This window comes from Aquila chrysaetos, chromosome W (assembly GCF_900496995.4).
Source record: "Aquila chrysaetos chrysaetos chromosome W, bAquChr1.4, whole genome shotgun sequence".
NCBI lineage: Eukaryota > Metazoa > Chordata > Aves > Accipitriformes > Accipitridae > Aquila > Aquila chrysaetos.
The window spans coordinates 3,594,813-3,612,224 of NC_054457.1; the positions used below are offsets into that span (position 1 = coordinate 3,594,813).

At 49.5% G+C, this 17,412-nt stretch overlaps 1 protein-coding gene across 1 annotated transcript in view; it reads left to right on the forward strand.

Moving 5' to 3' along the window:
• The window catches only part of LOC121232768 (iporin-like), a 97,658-nt gene that overhangs the window by 60,825 nt on the left and 19,421 nt on the right, over positions 1-17,412 (forward strand). Inside the window, 2 exon segments of the mRNA XM_041121184.1 lie at positions 12,029-14,005; positions 16,523-17,311. Coding sequence (XP_040977118.1) covers positions 12,136-14,005; positions 16,523-17,311 — 2,659 coding nt within the window. The 5' untranslated portion in view covers positions 12,029-12,135.

Here is a 17,412-nt window from a genome sequence, read left to right on the forward strand (position 1 = left end):
GGGAAGGACCCACATTGGAGAAGTTTGTGGAGGACTGTCTCCTGTGGGAGGGACCCTACTCTGGAGCAGGGGAAGAGTGAGGAGTCCTGCCCCTGAGGAGGAAGGAGTGGCAGAGACAATGTGTGATGAACTGACGCATTCCCTGTCCCCCTGCACCACTGTGGGGGAGGAGGTAGAGAAAATCGGTAGTGGAGTTGAGCCCAGGAAGAAGGGAGGGGTGGGGGGAAGGTGTTTTAAGATTTGGTTTTATTTTTTCATTACCCTATTCTGATTTGATTGGCAATAAATTAAATTAATTTTCCCCAAGTCAAGTCTGTTTTGCCCATGACAGTAATTGCTGAGTGATCTCCCTGTCCTTATCCATGAGCCTTTCATTATATTTTCTCTCCCCTGTTCAGCTGAGGAGGGGGAGTGATAGAGTGGCTTTGGTGAACACCTGGTGTCCAGCCAGGGTCAACCCACCACATTATTTCAAGAACTTGGCCCTGCTGTGGTTTTACTTCACTCTCCCTTAGCCACCTTTGCTGCCTGTTCTGCTTTTGCTCTGTTGCTACATGAGGTTGCATATCTGTAATCTGCCATCCCATAAATGTTTGGTTTTCCACTTGAAAGTGAGTGATTCCTACATACATGGAGCTCTGGGTTGAACAGACAGTAAACATAATTTTTCAGCTTCTTTAACTGAGTTATCTTAAGACTGAGTTTCTTATTTCTCGGGCTTTCTTCAGTGGTCATTGATGCTTTTGCCTTGCAGGGAGGGTTCAGGATTGTTTTACAGCTGTGATTCCTGCAATGCATGGTCTGGACAGAAATGCAGTGCCAGTTTTAATCTGGATAGAGAGGAAGCAATAGTGAAGATATGCAGCCATGGAGTGGCTGGAGTCTGTATGGATGTGCTGACCTGTGTTGCAGTAAGATCTTATTCGCTGTGAGGACCTCCTTTGTGCCTTTTAGGGCTTAGCTCGTTGTTGTGGTTTAACCCCAGCCAGCAACTAAGCACCACACAGCTGCTCACTCACTTCCCCCCACCCAGTGGGATGGGGGAGAGAATCGGAAGGAAAAAGGTAAAACTCGTGGGTTGAGATAAGAACAGTTTAATAGAACAGAAAAGAAGAAAATAATAATGATAACAATAACAATAATAAAATGACAATACTAATAAAAGGATTGGAATATACAAAACAAGTGATGCACAATGCAATTGCTCACCACTCGCCGACCGACGCCCAGTTAGTTCCCGAGCAGCAATTCCCCCCAGCCCCACTCCCCCCAGTTTATATACTGGACATGACGTCACATGGTATGGAATACCCTGTTGGCTAGTTTGGGTCAGCTGCCCCGGCTGTGTCCCCTCCCAACTTCTTGTGCCCCTCCAGCCTTCTCGCTGGCTGGGCATGAGAAGCTGAAAAATCCTTGATTTTAGACTAAACATTACTTAGTGACAACTGAAAACATCAGTGTTATCAACATTCTTCTCATACTGAACTCAAAACATAGCACTGTACCAGTTACTAGGAAGACAATTAACTCTATCCCAGCTGAAACCAGGACACTCATCTTTTCCCCAAGTCATAAAGGTGATAGGGGATCTAGAACTACTTGAGATGCAGCTATCCTTATGTACTTTTTCTTTGTGCAGGTGAGACTTGCTTCTGAAATTATCCTCCCATAAGCCTTGGATAAGCAGGGCCTCTCCTTTGCCGTGGTCTGGGCAAGGCTGAGTTATCTGAAGCCAGATTCCAGTAAATGTTAGGGAGGAAAGTCCTGAGGGCCCAGTGGATGTGATTCATGATCTCTCATAGAGAGGTCTTTCCAAAATATAGTAATTCTAGGGATGATTCAGATCCCCAGCAACCCCTGAAATCTCCAGTGCTGTTGAGAATATCTCCATCTGTACGAATCATCTGTGCCCTCTCCACCTCTTGCTATGATCTCGGGAGCCTTTGCCCCTGCAGTGCACACCTGAGCAAGAACGGCTGCTCATTCACCATTGAGTGTAGTCATATAACAGACTTCGGGAGCAGCTTTGCCATCTTGTATGCCTGCAGGCACAGATCAGAGCGCCGGCTTTGATCCACAAAGCTGCACTGAGTTTGATGCCTGACTCCCTCAGCAGAACACTTTATTCCCTGCCCTGCTGTGGCTGTTGTGGTGGAGTTTTGAGCTCACAGCTCCCAGTCGTAGAAGTTGGTGGGAAAACCTTCAGTCCACACTTCTGCTGGCTTTGACTCTGGTTCACCCACAACTGCTGGCTGTATTTTTGTCACTACTCAATTGCAGCCTCTGGTTCCCAGGGTCCTCAGTCGGGCAGGTGTGTAAAAGGAGCATGTTCATGAGACAGCCAGCTGATAGTCACAGCCCTGCTTCACGGCTAAGCCCTGGCCAAAACTGTGCAGCTAAGGAGGAGTTAAGCTTGGCATCTTAGCTACTGATTCTGCTCAGCTATTTCATTTGCTTATAGGATTTTTTCCTCATCTGTGTGGGTTCTTGAGTACTCTGGGAATTGCACAGCAGCCAGGCTCCAGCACCCAGACAGATCTATGTTTCAGAAAGGAATTGTGTAATTTCTGCTCTTGTAAGATCTTCGATATGCTTTCAGAGTGCTCAGACAGAAAGATGCTATAGAAGTGCATAGCTCTCCTCCTGCTGCTGCTACTAGAGTGTCTGTGATAAGAAAGGATTTACTGTGTCTGCAGTTTAATTCAGCAGCAATTTCAGTGTGATATTAACAGCTAGAAACATCAGAGTTTTTTTTCTCATCTAGATTTGCATATGGTAATTAAGAGCATATGGGGTGGGGCCTGGGGCAGAGGACAGGCTGTGGAGAGAAGGAGGAGCAGGTTCCAACCCATATCACCTCAGCCAATGCCCATGAGTCACAGCCTATAAGTGGCTCCTGTCACATGCCAGATGATGAGTCATGGAGTAAGAGAGCACAGAAATGGGAAAAACTGGTTCAGTCTCTATCTGGTTCCTGTGTTAGCTGGTATAGATCTGCTGCTTGAGCTATTGCTGATGTCTTCTGTAACTCAAAATGCCCAAAGCAACTGGGGCTTCTTTTCCTCTGACTGGGAGGCAGTACCTGCCTCATGTTAGTTGTGTCATCAGCAGGAATACACGTACTGCTACTTATTTTCATCTCACTCAGCCTATCACCTCTGTTGGCAAGCCCCTCATCCCTGACCTGAGCAGTTCCTTGCTGTCATGTGCACAAGGGCTGTGATTGATCATCACATGCTGCAGTTTCCATTTTGAACACATCATAATCCTATATAGTTCTGGGATGTAATGATACATTAATAACGGGCTTAGTCAGGCTGTCCTGGAAAAAGCTCTGGCCCAGGTGTTGTCCCAAAAACTTGGGTTTGTTACCTGGTGTGTGTCGCCCAATTTACACATAGAGTCGAGGTATTTTCTTTTATTACGTAAATGTGCAGATATGGGTGCATGGTACAAACCAGCACACCGTCAGTACAAACTGACAGTTATTTATACACAAAATTTAGTCAGCTAATACATATTCATTGTTATTCTATTAAATGATTGGTTACAATTCTTCGCCTATCATGTAAATAACTACGCATGCCCGCTACGATTTTTTGAGACCTTTACTTCCTTAACCTTTTGGGTCGGTGGGTTTCTTGAGTGGGTGGTCCTTGAGTCGGTGGTCGTGATCTCCCCCTGCCGGAATTACCTTCCTCTAGTTTCACTTAAATTTGGCAACACTAAGCAGTCCTTCATGGACCTTTAACAAAGCAGACTATCATTCAATTTGGGGTTTTCTTCTTAGACAGCAATATCCTGGTTTACAATGCCAAAGTATTGTTAAGGTAAAATGAACTAAGTTAATCTTTATCAATGTCACAGGCAGCACCTCGCTGTGGAAAGAAAAGGGAAGTGGTCTTTTCAGGAATCACTGTTTGCTCAGGACCACAAGAGGAACTAGCCTGAGCTGAGGCAGAAATTTAGGAAGTAATTTAGTCTTTCTGTCTTGTGGCAGCCCCCTTTAAACACTGGGTGCTGGAATATTCACCCTGGGACCAGACAGACCACCCTCACTATGCTGCTCCCTGTTGGAGGCAGGGAAGGAGAACTGGAGGTTTAGGATGAGTCAAACAACTAGTATTTCTTTTTACACCTTTTCTTTCATTAAACATGCTGGATGATTTACTAAAGCATTTAATGAAGGCATGAATTTGGCAGAGATGTATTAACTGGTTGTCGTGGTTTAACCCCAGCCAGCAACTAAGCACCACGCAGCCGCTCACTCACTCCCCCCCCACCCAGTGGGATGGGGGAGAAAATCGGGAAAAAGAAGCAAAACCCACGGGTTGAGATAAGAACAGTTTAATAGAACAGAAAAGAAGAAACTAATAATGATAATGATAACACTAATAAAATGACAACAGCAATAATGAAAGGATTGGAATGTACAAATGATGCGCAGTGCAATTGCTCACCACCCGCCAATTGACACCCAGCTAGTCCCCGAGCAGAGATCCCCCGCCCCCACTCCCCCCAGTTTATACACTAGATGTGGCACCACATGGTATGGAATACCCTGTTGGCTAGTTTGGGTCAGGTGCCCTGGCTGTGTCCTGTGCCAACTTCTTGTGCCCCTCCAGCTTTCTCGCTGGCTGGGCATGAGAAGCTGAAAAATCCTTGACATTAGTCTAAACACTACTTAGCAACAACTGAAAACATCAGTGTTATCAACATTCTTCACATACTGAACTCAAAACATAGCACCGTACCAGCTACTAGGAAGACAGTTAACTCTATCCCAGCTGAAACTAGGACACTGGTGAGAAATGAATGAATGTCCAAACAAATACCACTAGCTAGTCCCACCCTACAACAACTTACAGGCTTCCTGAGTCCTCACATCCATCCTCTTCTTACTCACCCAGATGGTTCAGTCCCATCCCCAGGCTACTCATCCTGTGCCCCTCACCCCATCCTCTTTGCTCACGCTGCTCCCTGAATGCCCTTCAGCTTGCTGGAATTTTCCTGTTGAGTTTTTTTTAAACCATTCAGTACTTTCTGGCAGCTTTTGGAGTGGCAAAGCTGGGGCAGGGATGAACTGCATTACTGGGATCCTGGAAACTGGTGCTGGAACCAGTGAGCCCTGAGATCCCTCACACTGCCTGTCCTGTTGAATGTCTGAAGAGTGGCTTTCAGTCTGGATTCTTCACCCAGCCCTTTTGCCTGGAGGTAGACTTACAGGGAGTAAACTGAATATATCTCTCCCCGTGAGCAAAGAGGAGATGTCTGTATTGTGCCCATGTCTGCAAGCTCACACAAACCATTGCTTTTTGCAGCATTTCTGCTCGTGCTTGTTTTGTAGAGTTGTGTTGGTTTCTTTAAGCATGTTAATGCAAATGCTCTGTAGGAGTCAGGGATTTACATGGAAGAACCCTCAAAGAACAAGCAGCTCCAATACAAAAGGATTTTTGCTGGTTCATCTATGAAACTGAATGCCCAGCTTTTAACTCTGTTTTTCCATCTTTCACCCTTGAGTGACTTGATAGATCTTGGTCCATCTGAGGAAGATGATGATGACAGTGAAACCATAGCCATTCAGAAAGAGGCAGTAAGAATCCTCCCAGTTAAAGGTTTACATTGGGCATTCAATTTCATAGATGAAGTGGCTGACATTTGTAGAAACAGTAATTTGTTTAGAAAAGCCACCCTCCAAAAAGCCAGCATCACCTCCAGCTGGCAGTTCTGATGATCTTGCTCCTGCCTCTTCATTCTCCATGCTATATGTGCAATCTTTTTGTATTTAAATCACATTTATTTCTTAAATCTTTACATGCCTCCCCCACTATTGCATTACATTTTATGAGGAAACTTGTGTCGCTGTGTGTTGAACCCAGTTGCCCCATGTGTGCAGCTGAGAGCGCTGAGCAGAGCAGGGTATTAAGCAATCAGTGATGGACCTCCAAAAGCATGGCCAGAGCAGTAACAGATAGCGGGGTATGCCTGGCAGTATGTGACCGCCACACCTAATGCATCAGCACTTGGAGGCACCAGCCCCCTCTTAATTGAAGCAGAGCCTTGCAGGCCAGTTTGGAGCCGGCTCTGATAGCTTCTGCATCTTCTCAGCAGTGTTGCAGAGGCAGGAGGCTGTACTCCAGAAGCCATGCAGCTGCACCAACCATCCTTAAATCAGCACGTCCTTAGTCTTTGAGGGTAGGACAGAGGAGGGATTTGGGGGCCTCTATGTAGTGCTCAGCAAGGACTTACAAGGCATGAGGTACAGATCCTGAAAGGCTCAGCTCTGCAAGGTGCTGTATGCCCCTGTTATCTGCAACATGCTGCCTCCTTTCTAAAGTGCAGACATAGCTTGGCAGGCAGCTCTCAGATCAGTGCTGAACCATCGTTTGTTGTTCAGCACTCCTCTCCCACTACTTACCTAGAGCTTTGCTGCAGCTAAGGAGTTTTTGCTATGTGTATATATATACATATATACATAGGAGTATAAGCATTGATAAGCAATTCCACAACACATCATAGGTGTCTCACAAAATGCCATCCTTCTCTGTTCTGTATTATCTTGACTGGAGTGAAGCATCCACAGGTAATGAAATGTCTGGCCCTCACCTTCTCCAGGTAACCCTTAGCACCTCAAGAGCAAGCTAACTGAATAAACAATCCATATCTCCCATGTAGCAGCAGATGGCATCAGTATGGAGAAGGTAAAGAATTTTGACATTTGCAATCAAAATAGCTGTTGTACTGATGTGTCTATGTGATGGGTTGACCCTGGCTGGTTGCCAGGTGCCCACCAAAGCCGTTCTATCACTCCCCCTCCTCAGCTGGACAGGGGAGAGAAAATATAACAAAGAGCTTGTGGGTCGAGATAAGGACAGGAGAGATCACTCACCACTTACCGTCACGGGCAAAACAGACTCAACTTGGGGAAAATTAACTCACTTTATTACAAATCAACCAGAGTAGGGTAATGAGAAAGAAAACCAAATCTCAGAACACCTTCCCTCCACCCCTCCCTTCTTCCCGGGCACAACTTCACTCCCGGATTCTCTACCAACCCCCCCCAGCGGCACAGGGGGACGGGGATGGGGTTTACGGTCAGTTCATCACACGTTGTTTTCTGCCGCTTCATCCTCCTCAGGGGGAGGACTCATCACACTCTTCCCTGCTCCAGCGTGGGGTCCCACCCACGGGAGACAGTCCTCCACAAACTTCTCCAACGTGGGCCCTTCCCACGGGCTGCAGTTCTTCACGAACTGCTCCAGCATGGGTCCTTTCCACGGTGTGCAGTCCTTCAGGAGCACACTGCTCCAGCGTGGGTCTCCCACGGGGTCACAAGTTCTGCCAGAAAACCTGCTCCGTGGGCTCCTCTCTCCACAGATCCGCAGGTCCTGCCAGGAGCCTGCTCCAGCGCAGGGTTCCCACGGGGTCACAGCCTCCTTCGGGAACCCACCTGCTCCGGCGTGGGGTCCTCCACAGGCTGCAGGTGGATATCTGCTCCACCGTGGACCTCCATGGACTGCAGGGGGACAGCCTGCCTCACCATGGTCTTCACCACGGTCTTCACCACGGGCTGCAGGGGAATCTCTGCTCCGGCGCCTGGAGCATCTCCTCCCCCTCCTTCTTCACTGACCTTGGTGTCCGCAGGGCTGTTTCTCTTACATGTTCTCACTCCTCTCTCCGGCTGCCGAATCTGCCTGTCCCAACCTTTTTTTCCTTCTTAAAAATGTTATCACAGAGGCGTTACCACTATCACTGATTGGCTCGGCCTTGGCCAGCGGCGGGTCCGTCTTAGAGCCGGCTGGTATTGGCTCTCTCTCTCGAACATAGGGGAAGCTTCCAGCAACTTCTTACAGAAGCCACCCCTGTAACACCCCCCCCGCTACCAAAACCTTGCCACACAAAACCAATACATTGTGTCCCTACGTGCCTCCCTGCCTTGTACTGCCACAACATACTTTTCTGAGCAGGGATCATTGCTGGATGCTATGTTTGCTGATGTGTGTGTAGGACTGAGCAGGATTCAGCACACTGTGGGCTTGTGCTATTGCAAATGATAAATAAGAAGAATGAACTGATTTGGCAAAAAGTGTTCAGGTATAGACTGCCTATCCCCACATCTGGAAATTTCCCCTTGCAGAGGAGTGTGAGGGCTTTACAAGGAGCTGATCAAAGCCAGCAGAATCTGAAACTACTCTGCTTGCTGGATTTTATGCTCCAGTGTCAATCCCAGCCTACCAGACCCTAAATAGAAGAAGGAGGATCCTTCTACAGTCTTCCAGAATCAGGGAGGGAGAGCCAAGGGACAGTATGGCCAGGGAGGGTGCTCTGGTGTTGGGAACTGAATAATCCCTGCACTGGAAGTGCCACTGCCTAACCTCCCTGCATCTCTGAGACAGGAGGAAGCCAGGAGAGGTGTCCCAAGGGAGAAAGAGGTATCTAAGGCAGAAAAAGTGTCATGCATATCCCTAGGGAAGCTGTCAGAATGGCTCCTGGCAGGAGCTGGCTGCCTGCCTCCTGTGATATTGGACCTCAGAGCCTTGTGCTGGGAGCAGGCAGAGTATGCATCCATCTGCTGCAGCATCTGTGATAGCCAGTGAATCACAGTCCACCTAGGGAGCCTGTGCTGCTACTGAAACTAAATAGCTGGGAAGAGTTGCAGGTTGCAGCCAGAGCTCTGGAGAGACAGCTGGGAAATGGCTGAGTGTCAGCTCTCTTGACATTTTGCTGTCAAATGTCAAAGTGTGCCTGTGCAAAGCTTGTCCTCCCAGAGCAGCATCTGTACCAATGTGATGTTGCTCAGCAGGGCTTGTCAGCAGATCAGTGCTGGAAGCCAGTTCCAAGCAGCCATTTCCCAGAGGCAGTGGAGACCAGGTGCTTCAGCAGTGAAGTGTGCTGTCATCACAGTCTGTATCCTCAAAATGATGCTTTTCAAGCAGTTGTATTGTGGCAACACTCAAAATATAGCAAAGCCTTATGGAGAGATGTGACTAAGTGTTACAAACAGCTACAAAGGCAGTAACAAGGGCAGGGGAAGTCTGAATGAGTAGATAGGCACTGGGGGACCAGGGCCAGGTTTTTTTTCCCATAGTGCTGGGGGGGTGACAGCATAAATAGGAGCTCCTACTCCTACGTGTACCATCAGTGGAGTGAAAGGTTCAAAACGGGACATGGACATTGCCCCAGCTGTTGAACACCACTTTCAGCATGTGTGTGTGCTAGGCACAGAGCCAGGAGCTGCTGTTACCCACGGTGGTTCTTGAACAATGTGATATTGGGAATCCCTGATGTAAAAGATCTTCTCCCAGGAACTGGGCTGAGGACAGACTCATTCCTTTCAGCCTCTGCAGTAGAGGCTGTGGAAATGGAGCCAGAGGCATGTAAGACAGAGGAATCACTGAAAGGGGAGTGAAGGGTGATACAGGCATTAGGGAGACTATAGGTTGGGGGGCAGTTTAGGGTTGCACGATAGTCCAGCTGGATGCAGTCCAAGTGGACCAGGTGACCTCTCTACTTCAGAGCCTAATCCTGTGTGAAACATCCCAGCAGAAGCAGGCATGAGGGTGTGCGTGCCCCCCATGTAGGTCTCATGATGATCTCTGGTAGAGTCTACCACAAGGCTTGTCTGCTCGCTAATGCTGGTGTTAGCATTAACTTTTACATCATTGGGTGTTTACTGTAAACACCAGGTGTTGTGGTTTAACCCCAGCCAGCAACTAAGCACCACAGCTGCTCACTCACTCCCCCCCACCCAGTGGAATGGGGGACAGAATTGGAAAAAAAAAAAAGTAAAACTCATGGGTTGAGAAATGAACAGTTTAACAGAACAGAAAGGAAGAAAATAATAATGATAATAATAACAATAATAAAATAAGGATTGGAATATACAAAACAAGTGATGCACAATGCAATTGCTCACCACTCGCCGACTGATGTTAGTTCCCGAGCAGCGATTCCCCCCAGCCCCACACCCCCCAGTTTATATACTAGACATGACATCACATGGTATGGAATACCCTGTTGGCCACTTTGGGTCAGCTGCCCTGGCTGTGTCCCCTCCCAACTTCTTGTGCCCCTCCAGCCTTCTTGCTGGCTGGGCATGGGAAGCTGAAAAATCCTTGACCTTAGTCTAAACACTACTTGGCAACAACTGAAAACATCAGTGTGTTATCAACATTCTTCTCATACTAAATCCCAAACATAACACTATACCAGCTACTAGAAATAAAATTAACTCTATTCCAGCCGAAACCAGGACACCCTCCAATGCACTTCTCTGCATTGGCTTCTCTGAACTGTAGAAGCAAGGCAAGAGGGAAAACCCCCTCCAGACTGTCCTGGAGGTGCTTGCAAGTTGGACCTCTGGGTTAGATGGGGAAGGAGGAATGAACATGTTCTCTGCTCTCCCATATCAAATGCTAGTGAACATCTTCCTCTAGCTTTATGACAACCTGCTATTTACTGAACACTGAGGGAGTTGGGCTCTTAGTGCCCTGCCTGTACGGCTCCTGGGACTGTGGGCTGTGGCAGTGGTACTGTTGTGAAGTGCAGCAGGTAAGAAGATAAGCAGATAAGTGCTATAGATAATGTGGCAGAGTGTCAGGGAACTGTGAACCAGGCACCCAGGACCACAAGAGGAACCAGCCTGAGCTGAGGCTTAATCATCAGCAAAAGGTTAGCAGAAGGCAATGTGCTGTATGGGACCTATTTAACCATCAGCAGTAGCTCCCCATGGCCTCGCTGAAGTCATCCGCTCCTTTTCACGAGAGGCCCTTGTGTGAATAAGTAGTCGCATGCTTTGGTTTGCTCCCCTGGCACCATTAAAAGAGCTCAGGACCTCATGGGGACTCCTGGATTTTGGAGAAGAATGGTTGTTGCTGCTTTCCTGTTCCAGTCTGTTCCTGCTTTCCAGTCTCTGCCTGGACTTGTGTCTCTCCAATGTTGCAAGGTCTGACAGTGCAGTTAAGTGTTTGGTTCTTAAAGGAAAGTTCAAGGTACCTAAAGGCAGGCAAAGATATTGAATCCAGTGTGAGAAGATGGACTGCTCTCATCAGAGTGCAGCACTTCATTTCAGACCCTGTGCTGTCTACATGTTTTCCTGTGAGTGTACAGTGCCATCAGCAATGAGGTCTTCATTTGGCCCAAAGCCTGTGCAGCCCTTTGGCCACCTGACTGAAATCAGTTACTTCAGTGTCCTGGTTTCAGCTGGGATAGAGTTAATTGTCTTCCTAGTAGCTGGTACGGTGCTATGTTTTGAGTTCAGTATGAGAAGAATGTTGATAACACTGATGTTTTCAGTTGTCACTAAGTAATGTTTAGTCTAAAATCAAGGATTTTTCAGCTTCTCATGCCCAGCCAGCGAGAAGGCTGGAGGGGCACAAGAAGTTGGGAGGGGACACAGCCGGGGCAGCTGACCCAAACTAGCCAACAGGGTATTCCATACCATGTGACGTCATGTCCAGTATATAAACTGGGGGGAGTGGGGGCGGGGGGAATCACCGCTCGGGGACTAGCTGGGTGTCGATCGGTGGGTGGTGAGCAATTGCACTGTGCATCACTTGTTTTGTATATTCCAATCCTTTTATTAGTATTGTCATTTTATTATTGTTATTGTTATCATTATTATTTTCTTCTTTTCTGTTCTATTAAACTGTTATTATCTCAACCCACGAGTTTTACCTTTTTCCTTCCAATTCTGTCCCCCATCCCACTGGGTGGGGGGGAGTGAGTGAGCAGCTGCATGGTGCTTAGTTGCTGGCTGGGGTTAAACCACAACATCCAGATAAGTTTGAGAGGGATCAGTTGGAAGCACAAGTGTTGTCCCAGGAGTCTGCAGGGAGGGGGGGACATGTTTGTCTTACATTGTGGTGCTTTCCCTGAAGGAGAACTCGGGACCTTGTGCTCAGGTACTTGTGCTGACAAGGTCCAGTCTGTTTAGGTCATGAAGTCTTCAGTCAAACCAAGGATGCTTTAAATAGTCACTGCCTTTCCTGAGAGGTGACTTCCTTTTTGTGTTTTTGCCTCTCTCTAGGTATCTGAATTCCCCCATGAGAAGTGTCCTCCCAGCCTCTCATGCACACCCCTACCTGTCCATGGGTAGCACCAGCTTAACTGATGTCCTGAAGAGCATTCCTCACCATGGATAGTTCACCCAAACTGACTGGCGAGACGCTGATTGTCCATCACATTCCCCTGGTGCATTGCCAGGTCCCTGATAGACAGTGCTGCTCCGTGAGCAAAAGGACCAACCCCTTCTGCCAGCCAGAGCTCAGCGTTACACGGACCTCTGCCCTTCCAGACAGAGACCTTTCACAAACTGACTCCTTGGCATACAGCAGCTTTCTCCAGGCCTCTGAAACCTCAGCAGAGGCCTCAGACAACAAAGAAGGCAAAGCGAGGGACTTGATTGTCCATAGTGTCAGTAATCAACACAACCCTTTCCTGCTGAATGAGGGTGAAGACCTCAGCATCTTTGGGGATAACTTGGGTCAAAAATCTTTCCACCTTCACAACTCCCTTGTGGCTGGCAAACCTCCCTTTCATCTGCATGAGCTGGCCTTGCCCCCTTTCCACCTCCATGACTCCAACCACATTGTGAAATCCTGGAACATGGTCAGCCGGTTTGGTGTGGTAGATGGGCAAGAGGACAAAATCAGCAGTGACGATGTCCAGAAGAGGAACAATGCGAACCAGTGCCACCAGGCCTCGGAACGCATGGAGCTGGATGAATGCAGCTGCCATTGTGGCAGCTCCTCCAGCTTCTCTTTCGATGGTGGCGACCAGGAGTGGAACCAGAACATGGGTGAATCACTGAGAAATCAGGATGCCCTGCACAGATGGACATGCAGCTGTTCCAGCTCAGAGCTCCAGCATTGTCGCTGCTACAGTTCATCAAGTCAGTCTGAAGTGATTGACCAACAGATGGGCTACATAAGTGACTCTTCCTGCAACAGCTCCAATGGGGTGCTGGTGAACTTCAGTGCTCTCTACAACAAAATGAATGGTCAGTCTCGATCTAACCTGAATTCAGCCAACCTGTCCTGTGACTCTTCCTTCTGCAGCCACTCAGACACAGGAGCTTTTTACCTGGATTTGCATTCATCACCCACAGAATCCAAGATGTCTTGTGAGTCACATCACCCAGAGAGTTCAGGGAAGGTGTGTGGGTGTCAACACTCCTCCTCACCTGTCCTTGATGCTAACTGTAACTCCTACCACCTCCACTGTGAGCCTTGCACTTCGGAGAGCTCAGATCTCACCGCCTGCTTCCAGAGCCAAGCACGGTTTGTTGTGGCTACTCAGAATTATTATAAGTTAGTCACGTGTGACTTGTCTTCCCAGTCATCCCCCAGCCCGGCAGGATCTTCCATAACTAGCTGCTCGGAAGACCATACCAAAGGTAGCCCAACCCAGCCCACTGAATACTATCTGTTTAGAAGGCCTGACCTGAGACAAGAAGAAAGGAATGTGGAGTGCAGTGAAGAGGAGGCAAAGGGAGAAGCCGCCCAGAACATGACTGAGGGTCAGGTCTATGTGAATGTGTCACCACCTAACCTCAACACAAGCTGGCAGCGCTCCAGGAGCTATGATCAGAACCTGGACAGGAGTCCTAGCAGCAGGCTGGGCTCTTTGGAGTGCATGGTGAGCTGTCCGATCAAGCTGAGTGAAAGTCCAGCAATAGCCATCCAGAGTTCCCCCCCGAAGCGAGTGACATCTTTTGCTGAACTGGCTAAAGGCAGGAAAAAGAATGGCACCTCCCCACCACTCCGGTCCAGTGGCGATTCCTCCTTGGAGTTCTCCCCTATCCCCGAGACACAGTGGGATTGCCCAACCTTCCTTGAAGAAAGAGCTTGCCGCAGCCAGAGTCTTCTACCCATGCCCTTTGTCCACAGCCTGAACCGGAGCTGTGAGGGCTTCTGTTTGAATCATGCTTTTGGGGACAGCCAGGCTTTGTGTTCCACCAAAGGCTCAGGCTCCAGTGAGACCGTCCTCAGTGGGCATGGGGAAGGTGAGCAAGCCTCTCTCTCCCTGCTGATGGAGGCAGATGCCAGCTTCTCAAGTAGCTCTACCAGTGGCCATGGACAAAGAGATGTTAGAGCCCGAGCAGACAGTAAGGAGCCAAACTAAGCAGAATGGAGAAGTAAAAAGAAAGGCTGCTTTTTGGGACATGAGGGGAGCAGCAGAGGAACCCGCATGGCAATGTGAGACCAGTGCCTGTGCAGTTTGTTTCCTGGTCTACCACTCCTTGGGACAAAACCCTGCTGTGCTTATTTCAGGCCCAGATCAGTGCAAGTGTCTTGTCCTTGTATTTCTAAAGCCTTTTGAGGTTCTGTGCAAACCTCTCCTATCATGTAAGGGAGGACACGGCATTAGCACTTGGGGTCTGTGCAGCTTGGAGGATTGTCTCCCTTCCAGGGCATTGTACTCCCCTAGTCCATGAGAACCACCTGCCTTTAGCTCCCAAGACAGAGATATGAAGATGCTCAGCAGAGCCACGTTCCCAGCAGATGAAGGGAAAGGAACCATTGAGGAGTTTTTAGCCTTTCTTCTTTGGAGCCACATTGGGCAGAGGTGGGGAGGGAAGAGGCATAGCCAGCAGTCTCCTCTCAATGCAGGGTCAGGGAGCTCACACAGTCTCTGCCAGGACTTACAACATGAGTCCTGCAGAGATTAGAGAAGCTGTGTGTCTCTGCTGGAATATCCTGGCCATATCCTCCACAGTGCATTGGATTGCAGCAAAGGTTCCTCTGGAGGGTAATTGTCCCAGCTCCCTCTGCAGGAAAGCCTGTAATACATAAATTGCTTTCCACCTTGATATTGCCGTTACATGTCCTTGTGAGGAAGCTGTGTGACAGTCCCATCAGAGGTACGGCCATTTCTCCAGCATGGCAGGAGACCTCCATCTCTGCCCTAGACAGTTCTTGTACCTGTTTCACAGGTAAGACCCTGTCTAAAATGGGGCTCTGACCAGACTGCTGTGGTAGATAGCCCCTAACATGCCAAGGACCTGACTGTCTCCATTTAATGCCCTGAAAACTTCTGGCAGGAGATAGGAAGAACATGTCATTCATTGCCATGGTAGGTGTAGGAGAGATTTTGGCCTTTGGAGCAAGAGTTTTTTGTGTATTGTCCTGTTTGTTTATTGAGCCTTGAACGTGCGCTCGGTGTGGGATGGCAGGGAAGGCAGGTCTCTGCTGGGAGAAGGCAGCTGTGGGAGCAGCCCTCTTGGTTTGCAGAAGGAGTGCTTGGAAGGAGCAAGAGCTGCTCAGGGAGCAGAAGGAGGGGGCAGACAAGAGCTCTCAGGGCAATATATCCCAGCAGTTCCTGCACCCCCCTGCTGCGGTCCCTTCCTCTGCACTGTGACAGCAAGGCAGGCATTAGTGCTGTATGGAAAGCTCCTGCCTGCAGCTGGAGATAGAGGCAGAGCTGTCTTGTGCCAGCTGAGAGCAGCATGCAAGCCTAGAGGGTCTGAGAAGGGACTAGAGGGAAAGCAAGCCCTGCTAAAGGCTAGCTATAGGGAGAGAGACCTGGCACACCCCACAGGCAGCAAGTAACACCAGGGCTCTGGTTGGAATGGGTCCTTTGTCCCAGAATTTGCTGTGAGCTGGAGGAGTGGTGGGGAAGGCAAGCCAGAAGCTGCCACGCCACGCTGGGATGCGGTGTGGTGATCAGGGATCCCAGTCAGCCCCATATGTGCATCCAGTGCTGTGTGTGTTGTGCACAGTGTGTCACACTTCAGCTGTGTCCCTCAGGATATTGTGGCCCCACCAGGGGCTGCAGGCATGCACATGTAGGAGATCAGCCCAGCACATATCCTTAGGAAATCCCTGTCAGTCATTTGCTGAAGCAGACCTGCCTTTTCCAGGGTTGGAAGCTCTTCTTATTCTGCTGTGGGCCTGATTCAGTTGGGAACATCCTGCTTGGATCTGGTACAGGCAGGGGGAGGAAGGGACCTGTGTGCTCAGAGGGGGAACAGTTACAGGAGAAAGAGGAGGGAGGGAGAAGGGAAGCAAGCAGCCTTTCTGACAGCACTGAGTGCAATGTGGGATGCAGAGCTGTGGTGCTATTGCATGTAATGCTTCTGCTCAGTTGGGTGAGTCGGGATAAGAAATCTTGCTGTACCACAGTGCATTGGGACATGTCTTTGTGGTACTGCCTGGATGGAGGCAGGCCAAGGGCAGGCGCTTGGGGCCATGGCTTGTGCTGTCCTGGGAGCAAAGGATGGGGAAGGGATGGGAATCTGGTGACCCTTCCAGGAGAGAGAAGCCCCCAGTGCAGCGCCCTACTCTTCCAGATAGCTGTCAACAGCTGGAAATTCTGCATTTGGGGCCACATGTCTTTACCCTGCCAGCTCATAATATATGTAACTGTTTCAAACTTGAACCACTCTGCTTGTGTCACTGGCCTCTAGCTCATCCTCTTCCCACAGCTGAGAGCAGGGTCCCTTTTGCCTGTGATCTGCCAGGCTGACAATGACTGTCCTTCTGCCCATCCTCACACTCTGTCCCCCTTTCTCTCCCTGAAGGTGGTGGCACAGACTGCAAACCTGTGGTACGCTACAGCAAGGACCAGCGTCCCACGACTCTGCCTATCCAGCCCTTTGTTTTCCAGCACTATTTCAGCAAGCCACCCAAGGCCCGTGCTCTGCGCAGCCATTTTGCCTCCAGCCTTTCCCAACTCTACAGCTTGTCCAGCAACTGGCCTGCCAGCCAGCAGATCTCCTCCAATTCCCAGTCCTCAGCCTTGGCCACCTCGGCAGAGCAATCAGTGGCAACGGGGAGCCAAGCCCACAGCACGCTCCTGACCCAACGCTCAGTGGATGGAGCTGCCTCCCGCAATGATGGCTGCATTAAGAAGCCTGCCCCTGAGACAACCCGTCCACCCCCCCTGGGGAGTTACTCTTCTGTGCGATGCAATGTGCCTTTCTTTCAAAGCATGGACTCCTCTTCCTCATCTACCACAGAGAGGGCTGGAGAGAGCCAGCCTCCCAGGAGCAGATCCTGCCCCATCTCTGCCAGCCTGCTTCCCATGAGGTCTTCCCCTGCTGTCAGTGCCACGCAGCCCTCCCAAGCCACCAAAGCTGATGCCCTGAGGCAAAAGGAGAATCCCAAGCCTGTTCCCAAGAAGGAGGCATCTCTGGAGCCAAGCCCACCGCTCTCTGAGTACCAACTCCACAGTGGGTCCTTCCTGCCCCTCTCGGTGGATGGTATGCCTGTGAGCAGAGTAGGAGGCCATGCAGATCCCCACTGGAGGAGTAGCAGTGAGACCAGCAGCTCTGGTCCCCTGAGCAGCATGGGAATATGGCCCCTCAATGGTGGGTTCCCATCCACCAGGATGTGCTAGTCTGGAACATCTCCAGCTCTCTGGCTACTGCTCCCTATAGTACCACTCTCCCTTATAGCTGCAGCCCGGGGC